Source organism: Emydura macquarii, unplaced genomic scaffold, assembly GCF_026122565.2.
Source record: "Emydura macquarii macquarii isolate MOO-44397 ecotype Brisbane River unplaced genomic scaffold, CSIRO-AGI_Emac_v2 contig_3128, whole genome shotgun sequence".
NCBI lineage: Eukaryota > Metazoa > Chordata > Testudines > Chelidae > Emydura > Emydura macquarii.
In genome coordinates, this window is record NW_027133265.1 from 1,239,408 (window position 1) to 1,255,732 (window position 16,325).

General features: G+C 39.9%; 1 protein-coding gene across 4 annotated transcripts in view; it reads right to left on the minus strand.

Annotated features, from left to right (window-relative positions):
- Positions 1 to 1,181: 1,181 nt before the first annotated feature.
- DCUN1D4 (defective in cullin neddylation 1 domain containing 4) overlaps positions 1,182 to 16,325 on the minus strand; it is a 66,108-nt gene continuing 50,964 nt past the window's right edge. For 3 of the 4 annotated variants that reach the window (XM_067531250.1, XM_067531255.1, XM_067531254.1), the window contains 7 exons: positions 14,717 to 14,808; positions 12,628 to 12,698; positions 9,926 to 10,017; positions 8,592 to 8,700; positions 2,543 to 2,647; positions 2,111 to 2,216; positions 1,182 to 2,015 (listed from right to left, as the gene is read on the minus strand). In XM_067531250.1, the coding sequence (XP_067387351.1) occupies positions 1,960 to 2,015; positions 2,111 to 2,216; positions 2,543 to 2,647; positions 8,592 to 8,700; positions 9,926 to 10,017; positions 12,628 to 12,698; positions 14,717 to 14,808 (631 nt within the window). In that variant the 3' untranslated portion in view covers positions 1,182 to 1,959. The remainder of the gene's footprint in view (positions 2,016 to 2,110; positions 2,217 to 2,542; positions 2,648 to 8,591; positions 8,701 to 9,925; positions 10,018 to 12,627; positions 12,699 to 14,716; positions 14,809 to 16,325) is intronic. The other variant, XM_067531251.1, reaches the window with a different exon arrangement.

The following is a 16,325-nucleotide window of genomic DNA, read 5'->3' on the forward strand; positions in this document are numbered from 1 at the left end:
GCTTATTGTAAACATTAAATACCAAACACCGTTTAATTACTGTCTTGTGCAAACTGGCATCAAACATGTAAGTTATGTTTAACATAAGAGCATACATACAGGCAACAATTATGTATGCTTTGTCGCTATGAAATTTAAGATTTCTATTTGTTTTTAATCCCATGATAAAACATGGTGGAGGAAGGCAGTATTTGCATCTTACCATAACGTGATTTTAGATTTTGTATATGCGAATATACTGGATATACATAAGTAACATTTGTCTCAGGTGGCTGAATTAGGGAAAAAACAAGTTTAAACACAAAATGACCACTGATAGCAAAAGAACTGTGATTCTGGTCCAGGGCAGCAAGACTGGAATGCTTTTGGTCAATTAGGCTTAATTCCGCACACACTGAAATGAACAGGAGTTTTATCATTGACTTCAGTAACAGCAGAATAGAGCCTTCAGCACAGCTGAAAATTCAATTTAAGGTACTTTTTCTGGATCACAATCTAGAAGGCTATCAAATCTGCTAATAACCTTTTAAAATATTTTACAGCAAAGCAAAGTTACTGCTTTATTCCAAAACATTCAGGGGCTGATTTTGTTAAAATATACCATTTGGGGGGCATTTTCACAAATCCTTAGGGACCAAAGTATAAATTTAAATTAATAGCACCAGAAATTCTGACAATCTATTTTTAAAAATCAATACTGATGTTATTTTATGAAGCATTAAGTCAAAGATGACATGGCAAAATACAGAAGTTAAAATACATCCCAGTCATTCATTTTCCTCAAATAAATGGCTAAAACTTTCCTATACAAATAATCAAATTAATGAAATTAAGAAGTGGCCCCTATAAAAGGTACTGTCTATTTAACTCCTTAATGCTGGTGTTTAATGCATCCATTGCCTGCAATGAGCATTTTGCCAAGAAAATTCAATCCCCAGCAGGAAAGTTTTCACTATTCAATATAATTTTTACTTACTTAGAAACAAAATTATAGCATGGGAAAGGCTAATTAAAGTTACAAACAAAAACCAAACATAGGTGAACTGTGTTGGTTGGGAATGATGAACCTTAATTCCCTAGCTAAACACTAATTTTAGATAAAAAGTTTAAATTTCACTTTGCAGCAACATAGTTCAAACAGTCTTGGTACACCAAAAATAAAAGGAATATGCCAAAGGCAATTTACAAAAGTCTAAAACCCATTTTTAAAAGGTACTTTAATTTGTTCACTTGTACCTATATTCATACTACTGCAGTTTTGACATTAAAAAGCCAGTACTTTCTTCTCTAAGTGGAAATCATCTGTGGCATGTACAACTATTACAGTTTTAATAATAATATTAATAATAATAATAAAAAAGACATCAATACTTCTTACTAAATAAAAGTGATGTTTGGCATACACCTGTGAAGAAAATCTTAATGCACCTCTCCTCCTCTCAAAAAATGGCATCTTAAACAGTAACATTAGAACTGCCAACAGTTCCTCCTCGTGGTAACTATGTTCAAACAGTCTTAATTTTGTTTTCTGAAATGCTACATTTGAGACCAAATGAAAAACAAAAACTAGAAGTTACATGTTCATTGAAAGTGACTAGAAATATGCCACAAAATTATTTTTACAATACATTTCTGCAGAAATAATCCCTAGGTGAAGCTTTTTTTTTTTTATACACATATACAAAATTTAGACAGCAATATACACATAATCACAGTGAGGACGCTGGCAAGCTCACCAATCTGTAGTGTAAATACAAAATGCAAAGCAGCCTTCAAAGAGAACAATGCTACACAGCAAGCATAGCTGGCCTGTTAAATAGCAAACACCAAAAGTTCCCTGCAAAAGGGATACAGTGCAAGAAAAGCAGCATGCGCTTTGATACAAACAGCAGTTTATGGCTAATGGTTGACATAACTGTGGTAACAGTGACTCTTGAGCGGCTGTGCATAGTTAAACTCCTATGTCATCTGTTTCCCTTTATACCACTCCACAAATTCATCCAACAACACTGGCCCTGTAGAGAGATATCAAATAATTATATTTTACATAAGTCTTGGACGAGGGGCTGGAGGAGTAGGGGTATATAGAGAAAACCAAAGGAATACTTACATGCTCCATCTTCATCATAATTACTGAGGTCAAGGTTAATTGTTCTGCTGAATTCTAGCACATTACACCATTGGTCCTTGTTGATGACTTTGTATTTTGATTGCTGCTTAAGATAAGAAGCATAAGTTATAAAAACAAACTTGGAGTTCACAACATGAAAGAAAAATCACTTCAAATTTGCAAGTTTTTAATAGGACTCAAATCCAATAAAGGGTAATAATTGAAGCTCCAAGTCAATGGAAAAGTGTAGTTTTAGGGCTCGGACATTGCATTTCAAGTGTTATGAGATAAACAAAATGACAACTTTGAATATAAGCACTGAGTCTCATTTCAGTAGTCTACTGGCACTAACATATCATTTAAAATATTAATATTTCAGAGAAAAACCAAGCAAACCATGAATTTTTTTCAAACTAAAACTTTGTTGTGTACCTCTAGGAACTGGTGGAATACTGGAAAAAGAGGCCATGTTTTTCCCAACAGAAGTCCTAACATACACTTGGCAGTATTTATGTCTAGGCTGCGCTGGTCCTTTTCCTGTTGGAAGGGAAAAAACAAAGTTAAAATGTTATCTCAATGTTACTCATTTGCATCAATAATTAAATCACTGTTCACTCTTGGCACATCATAAAAACTACTGCTAAAACTGCAGGCAACCTGTATATCTAATACTGTATTGTTTTAACATACACAAGAACGTAAGACTTCCTAATGAAAACCTCTGTTTTTTTTACAGCTAATGGCCATGCTATATAGAAAGACCAATTGCTTTTCATACTAACTGTAGTTCAAGAATCCCTAATGTAGATGAAGCTGTAGCCGGGAGGGGTGGTCCCCCTCTGAGGAGGACCCAGAGAGGGAACCAGACCCACCCTGGCTGACAGAGGCCTGCCCCAGGGAAACCCCTGACCGGAAGCAAGGGGGCGGGTCTAGGCCTTTAAAGGCCCCAGTGGCCCCACCTGACCGGAAGCAGGGGGGCGGAGCTAGGCCTCTAAGAGCCAGGCTGGCGAACTCAGTTGGTGGGAGACAGCTGAAGGGGGAGGATGTGTCTCCTCTGGAGCTCCTAGCAAAGGCTGGGCCGGGGAGCTGTGCTGAGAGAGAGTGGCCGGCCGGCCTTAAACCTAGCCTGGGGATTGACCGAGGCCTCCCCTAGGTACCCTACGGCCTGGGAGTTGGAAGGCCCACCAGAGACCCCCACGGCTTGGGAGCCGGAGGAAGGCCCAGCGGAACTCCCCACTGACTATGAGCCAGAAGAGAACCCCCTGGAGACGCCTGGGAGCCGGAAGCGGACCTGCCGGAGCAATACCGAGCCTGGGACCCTGAGAACCTACCGGCCCTGCCCGAGGCCTGGGGACCGCAGGACCTGGAGGAGCTACCCTCCGAAGATGAGCCCATGGAGCTACCTGAGCTGCTGCCTGTGGACGAGGAGGGCCTACCAGGTCTACCAAACCTCAGCGACCCAGAGGAGGCAGGTACTGGGGGTTTCAGGGAGGAAGAAGCCCAGGGATCGCCACACGTTAGTGGCTGAGTCAGGGGCAACCCGGGCAGCGTGTTGCGGCCGGAGCCCCGCCGACCCAGTGGTAAACGCCGTTGCCACTGACAGGGCCCTGGGCTGGGACGCAGTGGAGACGGGCGGGCCTGCGTCCCCCTTCCCTATCCTCTGTGAGGAAGCCTCCCCCGGTGTGCCGTTCCAGAAGTGGCTTGCTCACCGGCCAGCCCTGCCTGAGGGCCTGGCTTTGGACTGTCTGCCCGGCCAGCCCTGCCTGAGGGCCTGGCCTTGGACTGCTTGCCTCGCCAGCCCTGCCTGAGGGCCTGGCGCTAGGCTGCTTGCCCTGAGAAGGGCACAAGACTGCTCCCGGTGAGAGGTAGCCGGGAGGGGTGGTCCCCCTCTGAGGAGGACCCAGAGAGGGAGCCAGACCCGGACGCTGCTCCCCGGTCCCAGGGACACGTCCACAGAAGCATATACTCTTGGGGTACAATTTCAGAACTTTCTGGAAAGCAGCAGGCCCTGGGCTTACTCTTGGGGTGGAAATCTGGTTGACACATGATATTCTGACTGGAAATTCAGCCTGCTCTTCCCTTAGCTTTGCTTCAACCACTCCTTTTATTCTGCTTAAGATGATATTGCAGAAACACTTTTTTCAGTGACAAGTTTAATACCTTTCCTGCTACTGCAGTACTTAGGTCACTTCTCTTTGATATTTTGATTATAATGTTGACTAAACTGGCAATTTTATCAATGGTCATTATCGCAAGTTTTCAACATTTCCCTGAAGAATTGGTATTTGCTACAGCTTCCTCAGACTTTACATTTTTTATTTTGTTTTTCACTTTGTGCTGTGAGTGGGGATGTAAAATATTTAACAAAACAACCATTTAAATGATTAAAATTATATTGGTTAAATGTTTAACCAATATAATATTTTATATCCTTAAGGGGACATGGGGGGCACGCAGGGACTGGATGGGGGGCATCCCACCGCACCTCAGCCCCACAACCGCATAGGACCCTGGCTCCTCCGATTGCCCTGGAGTGGGCTCTCCAGAGCCAGGGTGCCACTGCCCCTGGAGCCCACTGCCCTGCGGGTGTAGGAGGAGACAATAAAGCACCTTGGTGCCCTGCCCATCCACTGAGCCCATCTGCCCCTCCCCCCTCCACCAGGCTCCTGGCCTTGCCCCAGGACCAGGGACACCCCTTATGCCCACCTGACCCCTGCAGACCCTTCATCTGGGAGCACCTCAGCCACCCGACTTACTGCTACTCAAGCTGGCACCAAACCACTAAGCCGCCATGGCTCTCCTTTGCGCATGCATGAGCGCATATCCCAGCCCCCCACATCGTCCCTCCCTGCAACACCCCATCCCAACTCACCCTCCATATGCACAGCCCTGCCCCATGCAGCAAACAGTTAAACGGTTAATGCAATTTGTAAAAAGGATGACTAATACTTACTGGTTAACCATTTAACTGTTTGATATTTTACCTCCCTATCCGTGAGATGTTATGTCTAATTCTGAGTGTGCCACCAGCAGACCTGGTGGCACCTCATATCAAGGTCCCCATTTCTTAACTGAACACTGGCAAATACATAGCTGGAATCAGTTTGGCTCACCTGTTAAAACAGGTATTAGAAGAATGTATTTAATGTTTAGATTTCATTGGATGCTTGTGAGTTGCTGCATGCATTAATCTCACTTATAACATCTTTATCCCATATTGTAAGGCAATATTTGAGCAGTTGCATTGTGAACTTCTGTGTCTGCGTAAATCATCAGACAGGAGACACATTAATGAGCGCAAAGGGCTGATCTTCAACAGAAAGTGTTACGCCCTTCCAAAAAGGAAAGGTTCCTCCATACCAGATAGTCTATTATGGAACCTTGCAACTGGTATTTACCTACATACTGTCAACAAGAGGACAAAAGACCTCCTTATGAAGATGAGTAATACAAGTGAACTCCTCCCATCAGTTGAGTCTGCAGCTTCAAGGACATGAGTAGAAGAGAATAAAACCCCTAACAAGAAGGAACCAATTATCTCTATGCTGCTTGGACTCTATGGGGACAAAATATTTCTAGGCATAAGCAAGAGATCCTCAGCTGCTAAGCCTGGGTTAGCCCTAAGGGACATATAGAGCTTGCTTATTAGAGAAGATTCTGTTATCTTTTGAAACCTAAATTGTAACTCATTTGTGTATATATGTTTACCTGCTTTAACTTGTAAGTAACTCTCTTGTTTCTTTTTCCTATTTCATAGATAAAGCTTATTATAGGATCGGTTATAAGCATTGTCTTTGGTGTGATATGCAACTGACCTGGTATAAGCAACTGGTCTTTTGGAACTGGAAGTATTCTGAATATTGCTGATTCTTGGTGTAAAGGACCATCTATCACAAAGGTATGCTCACCCAGATGTCAAGCTAGATAAAAGTATCCAAAGGGACTGTCTCTGACTTCTTGTTAAGGCTGTTATAATGTCGGAGTTCACTTAATAACTGATTGGGAGTTCTATACTTAGATTTCACCAATCAATTTGGGGTTTGTGCTATGCATTCTAACAGTCTGCCTTGAAGTTGGTACTCATGTTCTTGAGTCATTGCAGCCAGTGTTACACTGGATGTTTAATTTCTTTACCAAGTAACTAATTTCTTGTGGTGTTCATTTGTTTAGCACCTCTTGAAAAGTGCTTGGCCAATTGCTCTCATTCCTTTTTGTTAATGTCTTTCCTTGTATATTCTTAACAAGCCCTCTGGCTTATGAAAATTTGCTAGTTAGAACCTTGTTGTGGTGATAACATGTTTTAATATCTCCTCTTTCAGAAGCCACTTCAGGTTCTTTGGTGATGTTATCCATGTACTTTCTCTTGTCTCTTCTTGCGTTGCTTTTTACTACTTTGTCTTTGTTTTATACAGATATTTTGCTGCAATTTTTTCTGGAGATGTTTTTGAGGAGTGGATGTATTTGCTTTGGCTTGTTTCCTTTCCTCCACATATGCTCAACTTTTGCAGACTATAGATTGGCTTATCTAGGAACCAACTACAGCTGTTGCAGCATCTATGATACCATCATGCAGGACAATGACATATCAGTGTTGACATCTTGTGGTGGATCTAAGACTTGTAGCAGTTAAAATCTATTCTTCTGTTCCATATGAAATTATTTTTGTAATGTCTGGTCTATTAGCCATTTACTATCAATTTTTGGTGCTTTGGAAGTTTTTGTTTTACTTGAGTCTGATCTTCTGTCTTGCCACACAAACTGACCACTTCAGTAAGCTCCTCTATGTATGCGCTAACATCACGAAGAGTTGATCTAAATTTCCTTCCAATACATATATGATCAATATGCTTTCTAGTTAAGGCTGGTCAGAAAACAAGAATTCCATTTCGCAAAAAATGGAGGTTCCGTTTTGCACTGGAAAGAAACAGACCCTTTTTGCAAAAATTCAGAGACACAGCAGCCAATAGTTCGGTGAGTAGGGTACACACCTGGAATGTGGGAAATCCACGTTTAAGTCCTTGCTCTAAATCAGGTAAAGCAGGGACTTGATTCTGGATAAACTGGCTATAGAGTCACTCTCCCTTTGTGGCTCAGTGAATAAACACAGATACATTTATGCAGAAAGTTTTGGTTTTGACTAATCAGCATTTTCTGACAAAAAAATATTTTGTCAAAAAATTCCCAACCAACTCTATATCTAGTGACTCTGAGGAGTTCCAAGTTACTTTATCAATGTTTTTGTGTGGGAATAGTGGTGCATCAATTATGAGCCCTGATACCAAGCACAGTACTACCAGTACAGATTTTGTATTTGGAAGAGTCAAATCAGAATGTCTGTCTAACAGGTATTGAGAATACAATTCATAATCTTTCAAAAGAGTTATGAACCAGTATTTATATCACAGCCAGCTTTTGTCACATCAGATTGTTGGGTTGTGTGGCGTGTGTGGTTTTAAAAGAAAAAAGTCTAATCTTTGTCTTGACAAAGATCATTATGTGGCTCAGAACACCAGTAAAGGAAATTCTGGCTTCATACTGAAGGGTTTTGTCACATGTTCTCTCCCCTCCTTCATGTACTGTAAAGGACTTTGCATCATTCTGCTTTTAAACCTCATTGCAACGACATTGCACCTCCTCATTTCTAAACGTTAAAAGAAAGCTCTAGCCCATTTTTTTTTAATAGCGCAATTGAGGAGTTCCATGATAAGCTTACGGAAAACATTAGAGAAGAAAAATAACTGGCATTCCTAAGTCTTGTATCAACCTTCTGAAGAATATCATTGGGGACACTGATATCCCTATAAGTGTAATGAAGATTACTGTTAGATTTTGTACATTTAAAGACCAGGGTTTTCTTCCTGGCTGTAGAGCAGCTTTTAGCCTCCTGTAACAGTTTAAATAACTTATGTTGGGCTCGGTTATTGCTCAGCGTCACAAATATGTGACTTTTCTGCAAGACAGTCATTAACAGGTTAGGGATGTAAAATATCAAAATGGTTAAACGGTTAATTGGTAAGTAAGTGCTCCCATTTACAAACTGCATTAACCATTTGCTGCATGGGGAAGGGAGCTTTGCACACACCAAAGTTCTGATCCTGAGTGACTGAAGTCAATGGAAACTTTGCCATTTACTTCAATAGGCACAGAATCAGGGTCCAACTGACTTGTCCGAGATCATACAGGAAGTCACTGGTGAAGCTGAGGATTGAACCTGGGATCTCCTGCATCCAAAATGAACACGCTAGCCCTTGGACTGTCCTTCCATTTTTTTCCTCTGTAATGTTGATATTTGGCATACACAGTATCTGAAAACACACTTAAAATCAGTTTTCAAGAGAGTACATTTATGTGTGTTGTGTTGGAAGCAATCTTAACTGGCATCCTGAAAACAACTAGTCCCTGCCTTTTAGCTCTTGTACGTGAAAGTGAACCCACAGAAAGCAATTAAAAAAAACCTCACACTGACTCCTGGATTACTCACCCGTGCAAAATCAAATGCGTATCTATAAATTAGCTTAAAATTTGTAGGCTCATTTAATAAGCATCTCAAGTAATCCAAGGAATTTCTTAGTTTCTCTGTCGCATCACATCTACAAAAGAGAAAATATTTATAATCCAACACTAGATTTTCATCTGAACGTTTAGAAAAAGATATCCCTAATAGACATAGCTTTGTCTTCATTCCCCCCCTTATATATGCATCCGGCATGAAAATTACATACACATTTATGGGTTTATCTACACAAGAACATTGCCCCATTTTAACCTAAGGTGTGAATGGAAACTGATTTAGTTAAACAGGTGCAAACCCCTTTGGGGACACACTTATTTTGGTTTAAGAGTAGGGATTTCTGATTTTTTTTTTTTTTTTTTTTTTAAGTTTAAGTTGATTGGGAGCAAGTTAAAGTTAAACCTAAGTAAGCCACTCAAATCAAAGTAAGACCATCTACCCAGGGTTTGCACCAATTTAAAAACTGATTTAAGTTACACCAGTGCAATTTTCCTGTCCAGATAAAACTTTGGCACCTATTACAATATTGCAATTATTCGATGTGTTAAACCTTGGATGCTGTAATATAACAGCCTGACAATGTGGCCTAACACATCCACACTGACTTTGAAACTCTGGGACTTGAACAGACTGGTCCACTCTAAAATGACAGAGCTGAGATGTGGGATAAACCAGACGTGCCAAGAGGAGCCCCAAGAGGGAAAAAGCCTGGGGAGAAAGCTTGGCTGGAGGACTTCCTACAGAAGTGCATTTGAAAGTTAGCACTGAAAGGAACCAAGAATGCCAAGGAGTGACTGAGAACCCTTGCAAATAAGCTGCATGTGGGAATAATTTGGGTGAACAGACTAGAATCCAGAGCAGTCACTATGTTTGAGATATGGCATTGTATTAATACAGCAATTGCAAGGAGAGAAGATTTTGACTGAGACTTGAAGAGTTTGGAATCTTGTTTGGAGTGGGCTGAAGCAAAAGAGTGTCTGGTTACAGATGCATTGTTCCTTCAGTCTGGAACATATTAAAGCATCCCTCCCCCTGCCCCTTGACATGAGCATTTTGCCCAAAGTGTAAACATTTTAAGCCATGAGTGTTTAGTCAGCCAAGTATGCATAGCCTAACTGCAAGAAAACACCGGTTTACAGATGTCTGCAAGTGAGCCATACTGCTACATATAGCCGAGTTCTCCAGAGCAGAGTCTTCCATTGGTGTGTGGTAAACCAACATGTCTTTTTTGGACAAAAAATATTTTACATTATTACATTTACAACAGCAAAATTAGGACTTATAACCTTTTTCAAGGCACTTACTGCAGCGATGTCATTCCTTTTAACCATTCTTGCAATGTGAAGTAACCCATGTTTTGTGCATCCAATTTCCAAGCTAGAACAAGCATAACTACCTGTTTAAAAATGAGACAATATTAGGACGGAGGGGGACAATAGCTTTCTTTACTAGACATCTTGCCTAATCTTTTTATTCAGTTTAGAGTAAGAGCCATTCAAATATGAGTGGAACAGGCAGGATGTTGAAACTCTTATTACTGAAAAATTAAAATATTTTTTTTTAAGTTCTGCAAATTGAGCATACTGCTCATTTATGCAGAAACACTTCTGTATTAAATTACCCTCTCTACCCTACCTTTCAATTTGTTAAGCCTACGTACAAAGTCTGTCAGTCAAACTACATCTTTAAGCTTTAGAGCAGGAATTGTCTGTACAGCATCTACCATGACAGGGTATGCTACCTATAAGGTATGACTACACTGTGATAAAAAACAAGAAGTGCTGAGTCTCAGAGCCCGGATAAGCTGGCTCGGGCTGTGGGGCTATCAAACTGCCTAGGCCCCAGCCCAAGCCCCATAGTATACACTGCAGTTTTATAGTCCTGCCTCCTAAGCCAGCTGATTTGGGCCAGCTGCGGCTGTGTCTCAGGTCTTTTATGTAGTGTAGACATATCCTAAAACACTGCTGTAACACAAACAGTAATGACTATTTACATAAAGAAGAGTGGTCCAACTCTTGACTCCAATTTCAAAGTAATTGAAGGTGATTGAAACCCTCCTTTACCTAGCTGTAGGTAGGATTTATTATAGCATAAGGACTCTCCTACAAATATGTTTGTCAGTTACTGTGATTCTTCCAAAGAGCATCACCTCTGTATGTGCCTCCCAAGTGTTCCAAAACTTCAGAAACCTTATTAAAAGCTACAGCTGTTGGCTCAACCAAATACCCTTACACATGAAACATTTGGAGCTAAAGGCTATAAAAGGGCCACGTGGCCCCAACTGCCTCAGTTCTTTCCACTTAGTCCGAGGATCCTATGAGAGAAGAACTCTGAGGAATGGGGATTGTTGGCTGGTAGCACAAATATGCAGAGCCAATATACTCAAAAACCACAGTCACTAAATCTACTATTTTTCTTCAAGTTAGTCATTGCATACTCCCTTTTGGGGGAGTCTTCAAAGCAGCACAGTCCACAGAAACATGGACTGGGAAGTTCTAATTAAACAAAGATTACAGAACTGGATTTCCCACAACATGCATGAAAACTAGATATCAATTCTAGAGAGTAGTGTCAAATAAATGTCTAAATGAAATCCAAGATTACAGCCCTACAGATTTCCAAAGGGGAAATGTTACAAGGCTGCAGCTGATTGCCTCCTAGCCCTAAGGATCTCAGGTACTGTCAGCCTAGCTAGTATACAGTAAGCCTGAGTACACAATCTAATCCATTTAAGATATGCCTGCACTTCGAGCCAAGGTAGTTAGCCCCTCCTGCCACCTGTAGCGACGCAGCTACCTTCAAATTTTAGCACACAAGCCCTATCAGAGCTAGCACAGGTAAGTCTCCTTGAGCATCTGATGAAGTGGGTTGCAACCCACAAAAACTTATGCCCGCAGGAATTTGTTAGTCTTTAAAGTGCTACAGGACTCTCGTTGTTTCTCCTTGAGCTGAAATTGAGGCCTTCCAGCTCAAAGTGTAGACAATACCTACAGAAGCTGAGTGAAAATGGCACTCTAGAATGAATCTCAAAAGATACAAAAAGCATAGAATAATTCCTAAATAGCTAAGTCCCATCCAAATAAAAACTCAAAACCTTTTTGAGATCTCAGCTATGAAGCCTAGATTCCCCCAGGAGAGAAAGAAGGTTTGGAAAAAAATAACGGGAGATTTAATTCAGGAACTTAGACACAACTTTTAAGATACATTTGAGATAAGGAGCAGGACAACTGTCCCTGTGAAACAGAGTGAAAGGAAGATCAGCTATTAAAGCCTGAAACCTAGTCAGGCACTAGTCTTGCAGCTATTAATGCAGTTAAAGACTCTGTGGCTAATTATAATTACAGGAATATTTTCCCAAGAGCTCAAAAAGTGAGTCCTCCACCAACCAAAAGGGCTTAGTGTGTTATTTTACTACAAAATTGAGTTGTGTCTTGTATTTCAAATAAATCTGTTAATACAGAATTCTTATTTTATTTAGCCAGATTTAATGCTCTAAAAATCCCACAAAAGACAAGTTAGGAAGTTTGCCTTTCTTGTACAAGACGGGTGTATCATACAATTCACAAGACAACCCTGACTGTAACAGACACAAATTTTCCATTTCACTTGGTTTCAAAATCAAGTGGACAAGATTAGCAAATTTTCAAATGGGACAATATTTTTCCCTCAGAAACGTGAAACAAATATATGAGCCCAATAGTGCAGAAATCCACTTCATTTCTAACTTAAACCTCTAAGGTTGTTTCAATTAAAATAAACACTTTTTGGAAGGGTTGGGCTTTCACAGGTTAACAGTTACTGATTTTCAAGTCAAGGCAAATAGTTTTCAAGTGTGCCAAAACAACTAAATAAACCCACCTGGTTTATGCTTCTCCATTAACAATGGCTTCTTCAATTTTCCATTTAAACATTTTCCAACTTGGATGATAAGAGATTGCGAGATACAAGCCAGGCTCATGTTCACTTTAGTGGCATAAGCATATTTTGGGAGAAGCATAAAACTTACATTCTCTGGTTCAACTCCAATATCTTCACAAAATTTCTCCATGCCCTCAGGACCTACAACGTCATCAGTTCCTGCAAACAAATTTAATTTAAACAATAATGTGAAATGTCAATTCACTGCAAGCGCATCACTACTGTAAAAGAGAAGTATTCATACAGCATAAGCTGAACTTCGGTAGGATTCCGTTTTCTTTATACAAATATTTACCATTTACGAGAAGATATTAAACTACACTAAAAATTTACCTGTGACAAGGGGTAAAAAGAGAGAAACAAAATATCAACAATATCCTTCCGTTCTATTTTTAACTTGTACCATGGTACCCAGTAATTGAAGCAGTTATGGAAAGTGAATAAGGAAGGCACTGTAGGACAAAGACTACAGAAACTGGTTCAGTACCAAAGTTCTGCTACACTGGGTGAGCTGAACACAGTGGTTACTGGAACTTATTAAAGGCTCAAGACAGGAAACAAATTTGTTTAAAATTATCTTAATAGTAAGCAGCCAATAAATCTTTAGTTTTATTAGAATACATTAGGTATTTTTAAAGAAGAGAATACAGGTGACTAACAATTATATATTATACTACTATGGGATTGAGACTCCCAGAACCTATTACACCATTTACTTGTTTATTGTAAACTATCTCCATTAAGTTATTTTAAAAAAATCTGAAATAAGACTCTCATGCCCATTTTTATTCACACAGTAACAATACCATACCACACGGCATTATGGAGACTACACACACACACAAATCCCTCTATAACTCTGCAAAGTAATTGCTATATAAACAGGTTTTAGAAAATACAACAGCAAGAAGAGCAGCAATCAAATCAAAATTCTACCTCACAATCTCTGAACAAGAGTAGAAAATCCACAAAGCCATCAAGGCAATGAATCTGGTAATATGGTGCCTGCCTCTCTCTCTACCTTGTCTCTGTCTCTCTTCTCCCAACCAGCCAGAGACACACACCCCAGATTAGTTTGGTTCATATAAATCATGTTTCACTTTAACAGCATTACCACCAAAAATTAAGTGGTAATTTATTAGTTGTACAGATGCCAAAGAGGAATGTAGGTGAGAGAATTTAATATCATGCATCCAAATCAGCAGCTGCAAAAAAGATACATCGTTTACCACCTCAAGTTCTAGGCATGCTTTCAGAGAAACTACCCAATGTTCCCATTTCTCATATCTACCATCTATTCACTTCAGTGTTCTTTCCTGTACTAGAGATTTATTTTCTGCCATTTCTAATTGCTTCCTTTAGGAGAGATTTGTGTTCTATTCTGCAAAAACAGCAGGTCACTCACTGCTTGTATTTTGTCAGAGGATGCAGTATATCATAATAGGTGGTTCCAGAAGAAACTGCCAAGTCAATTCAAGTCCTGTTCAACATACAATAATGAGAATGAAGCTAAAATCTCAGGCTTAACTCTCACTCTCTCTAATACTCTCATGCTTAGTGATGAAAAATAATTCAAAGGAAAGATTCCTGGGGGAATGTGATCTCAGGAATCAGTTCCATTTTCTGCCTAGAACTGGAACCAGATTTAGCAGTGAAATTAAATATGGCTAACCTCCTTCCCCTTTTAAAATCGGCCCCATGTCACCACATGTCTACACTTCTTAATTGTAAGGGACCAAAGCTCTAAACCAATGAGTTAAACTTCAGTTGGAAACCTAATTTAAGGTACAGCTATTAGCAATAAATTCTGGTACAGATTTTAGCAATAAACCACAATTAAAGCTTGATTTTATTTAATGCACAGTTACTAGTTAATTTTTAACTGTGTGTAACCAAAATAATGACACATTATTTGCATTTGAAATGTTCTCTGTTTGGGGAATATATTTTCTCCACTGTGCTAATTATTCTTTCAAACAGTGGAGCATCTGGAGTTCTTTGGCTTCTGACTATAAACAGGATATTCAAGGATTCTTTTTCAAACTCTTTGCTTTACCAAGAAACATCTATATTCAGGTTGAAATCCCTTGGAAAAAAATCTCATTTGATATGGTCTTTAAATGTCAATATAAATTTAGACAGTTGTCAGGATTAGGCATTGGTACATATCACCTTACCTGCATACTCGTAGAACCATTCTAAGCACCTCTTACTTGAAAATATTTCTTCCTCTGTCTTTATTCTAGTTGAATCATATTTTCTATACATGCTAAAAATGGAAAAAACAATTGGTAAGTCATTTACATTTTTAAAAAACATCTTTGTAGTCAAGATACAGTTAGCCAATACAAATAGCAATATCATTTTCCTAATATGGATAGTTTAGTTTTAGGGATTCTGGTTTTCAAGATTTATTAATTTCATTTTGAGGGAGTGCTATTTTTGGCAATTTTTGAGCTTTAGGTAGATGTCCAAAATTCTGTATATACTGTAATAAGTAATGTATATTATACATATTACTCATTACAATAGTATATGCTGCAATGAGTAATCTCTTGGTAATCTTCCTTAGCACACTTTAATATAGTATTGTTTCAAGCAGCAGTCCATTAAAGCGCACTAGGGAACTATTAATGCACTTCAGCAGAGTCTACACAGACCAGTTAACGTGCAACATACAAGTGAGTTTTAGAAATCACACTTCCATAGTCTGCATTACTGATCCATACAGATAAGTCCTTAGATAAAAGTAACCATTGCCAGGTTTATTGCATAAACATCAGTTTCCTTTCTTTTCTTTTTTAAATTCTGGTATCAGGGGTGTTTAATTGGTGTTTACCAGTTAAAATCTGAAGTCAGAAGCCTTACTTAATTTTTAGCATTTTACTCAACATCTTGCCCTCATACATCCACTTAATTTGCACAAGTGCTTAAGAGAATAAATACCATAAAACTAAATATTAGAAATATTGAATGTACAAATAAGGATTGCTATTTCAAAGTTTGGAACTTTTTCAACATAGACAAGATAGCTATAGGAACTGTAAAGGGAGGTTACTTATTGTAACTGATGGTTCTTCGAGACATATGATCTCTATCTGAATTCCAAACGTGAGTGCGTGTGCCTGTCATGCTATGGAACTGTTTAGAGCTGTCTCCGTCGACAAGCATGCATGCCCCTGCATCACCCACGTAGCACGTTCAAGGTCATATGAGGCTGTGCGGGTTGACGCCTCCTCAGCTTCCTCTTACTGACAGGCCTCGAGCCGCAGAGAGGGGATGGGGGGCAGGATTGGAATCCAGATAGAGACCACACATTTTGAAGAACCATCAGTTACAATAAGTAACCTTCCTTTCTTTGAGTGCTGGTCCCTATGCGGATTCCAAACATGGGTAGCACAGCAAGCAGTATTCAGCGCAGAGGTGAACACAAGGGCTCGGAGGATGTGAGAATTTGTAGGACTGGATGGCCTACTGGCGCATCTGTGGTTGATGAGTTAGCTATAGTGTAATGTGCTGTGAACATGTGACTAGAGGCCCACATTGCTGCCTTGCAAATTTCATGCTATGGGACATCTGCGAAGGTGGCAGATGTGGTGGCTTGCGCTCTTGTAGAGTGCGCTGTGATGCGGGGGGGTGGAGGAACTTGGGATAGGGAATAGCACTCCATGATGCAGTGGGAGATTTATTTTGAGATGCATTGGGAGGAGAGGGTGCTGCCCCTGCAGCATTCCACTACTGCGACAAAAAGTCTAGGTGAAGTGTGGAAAGCATTGGTGGTTGGAG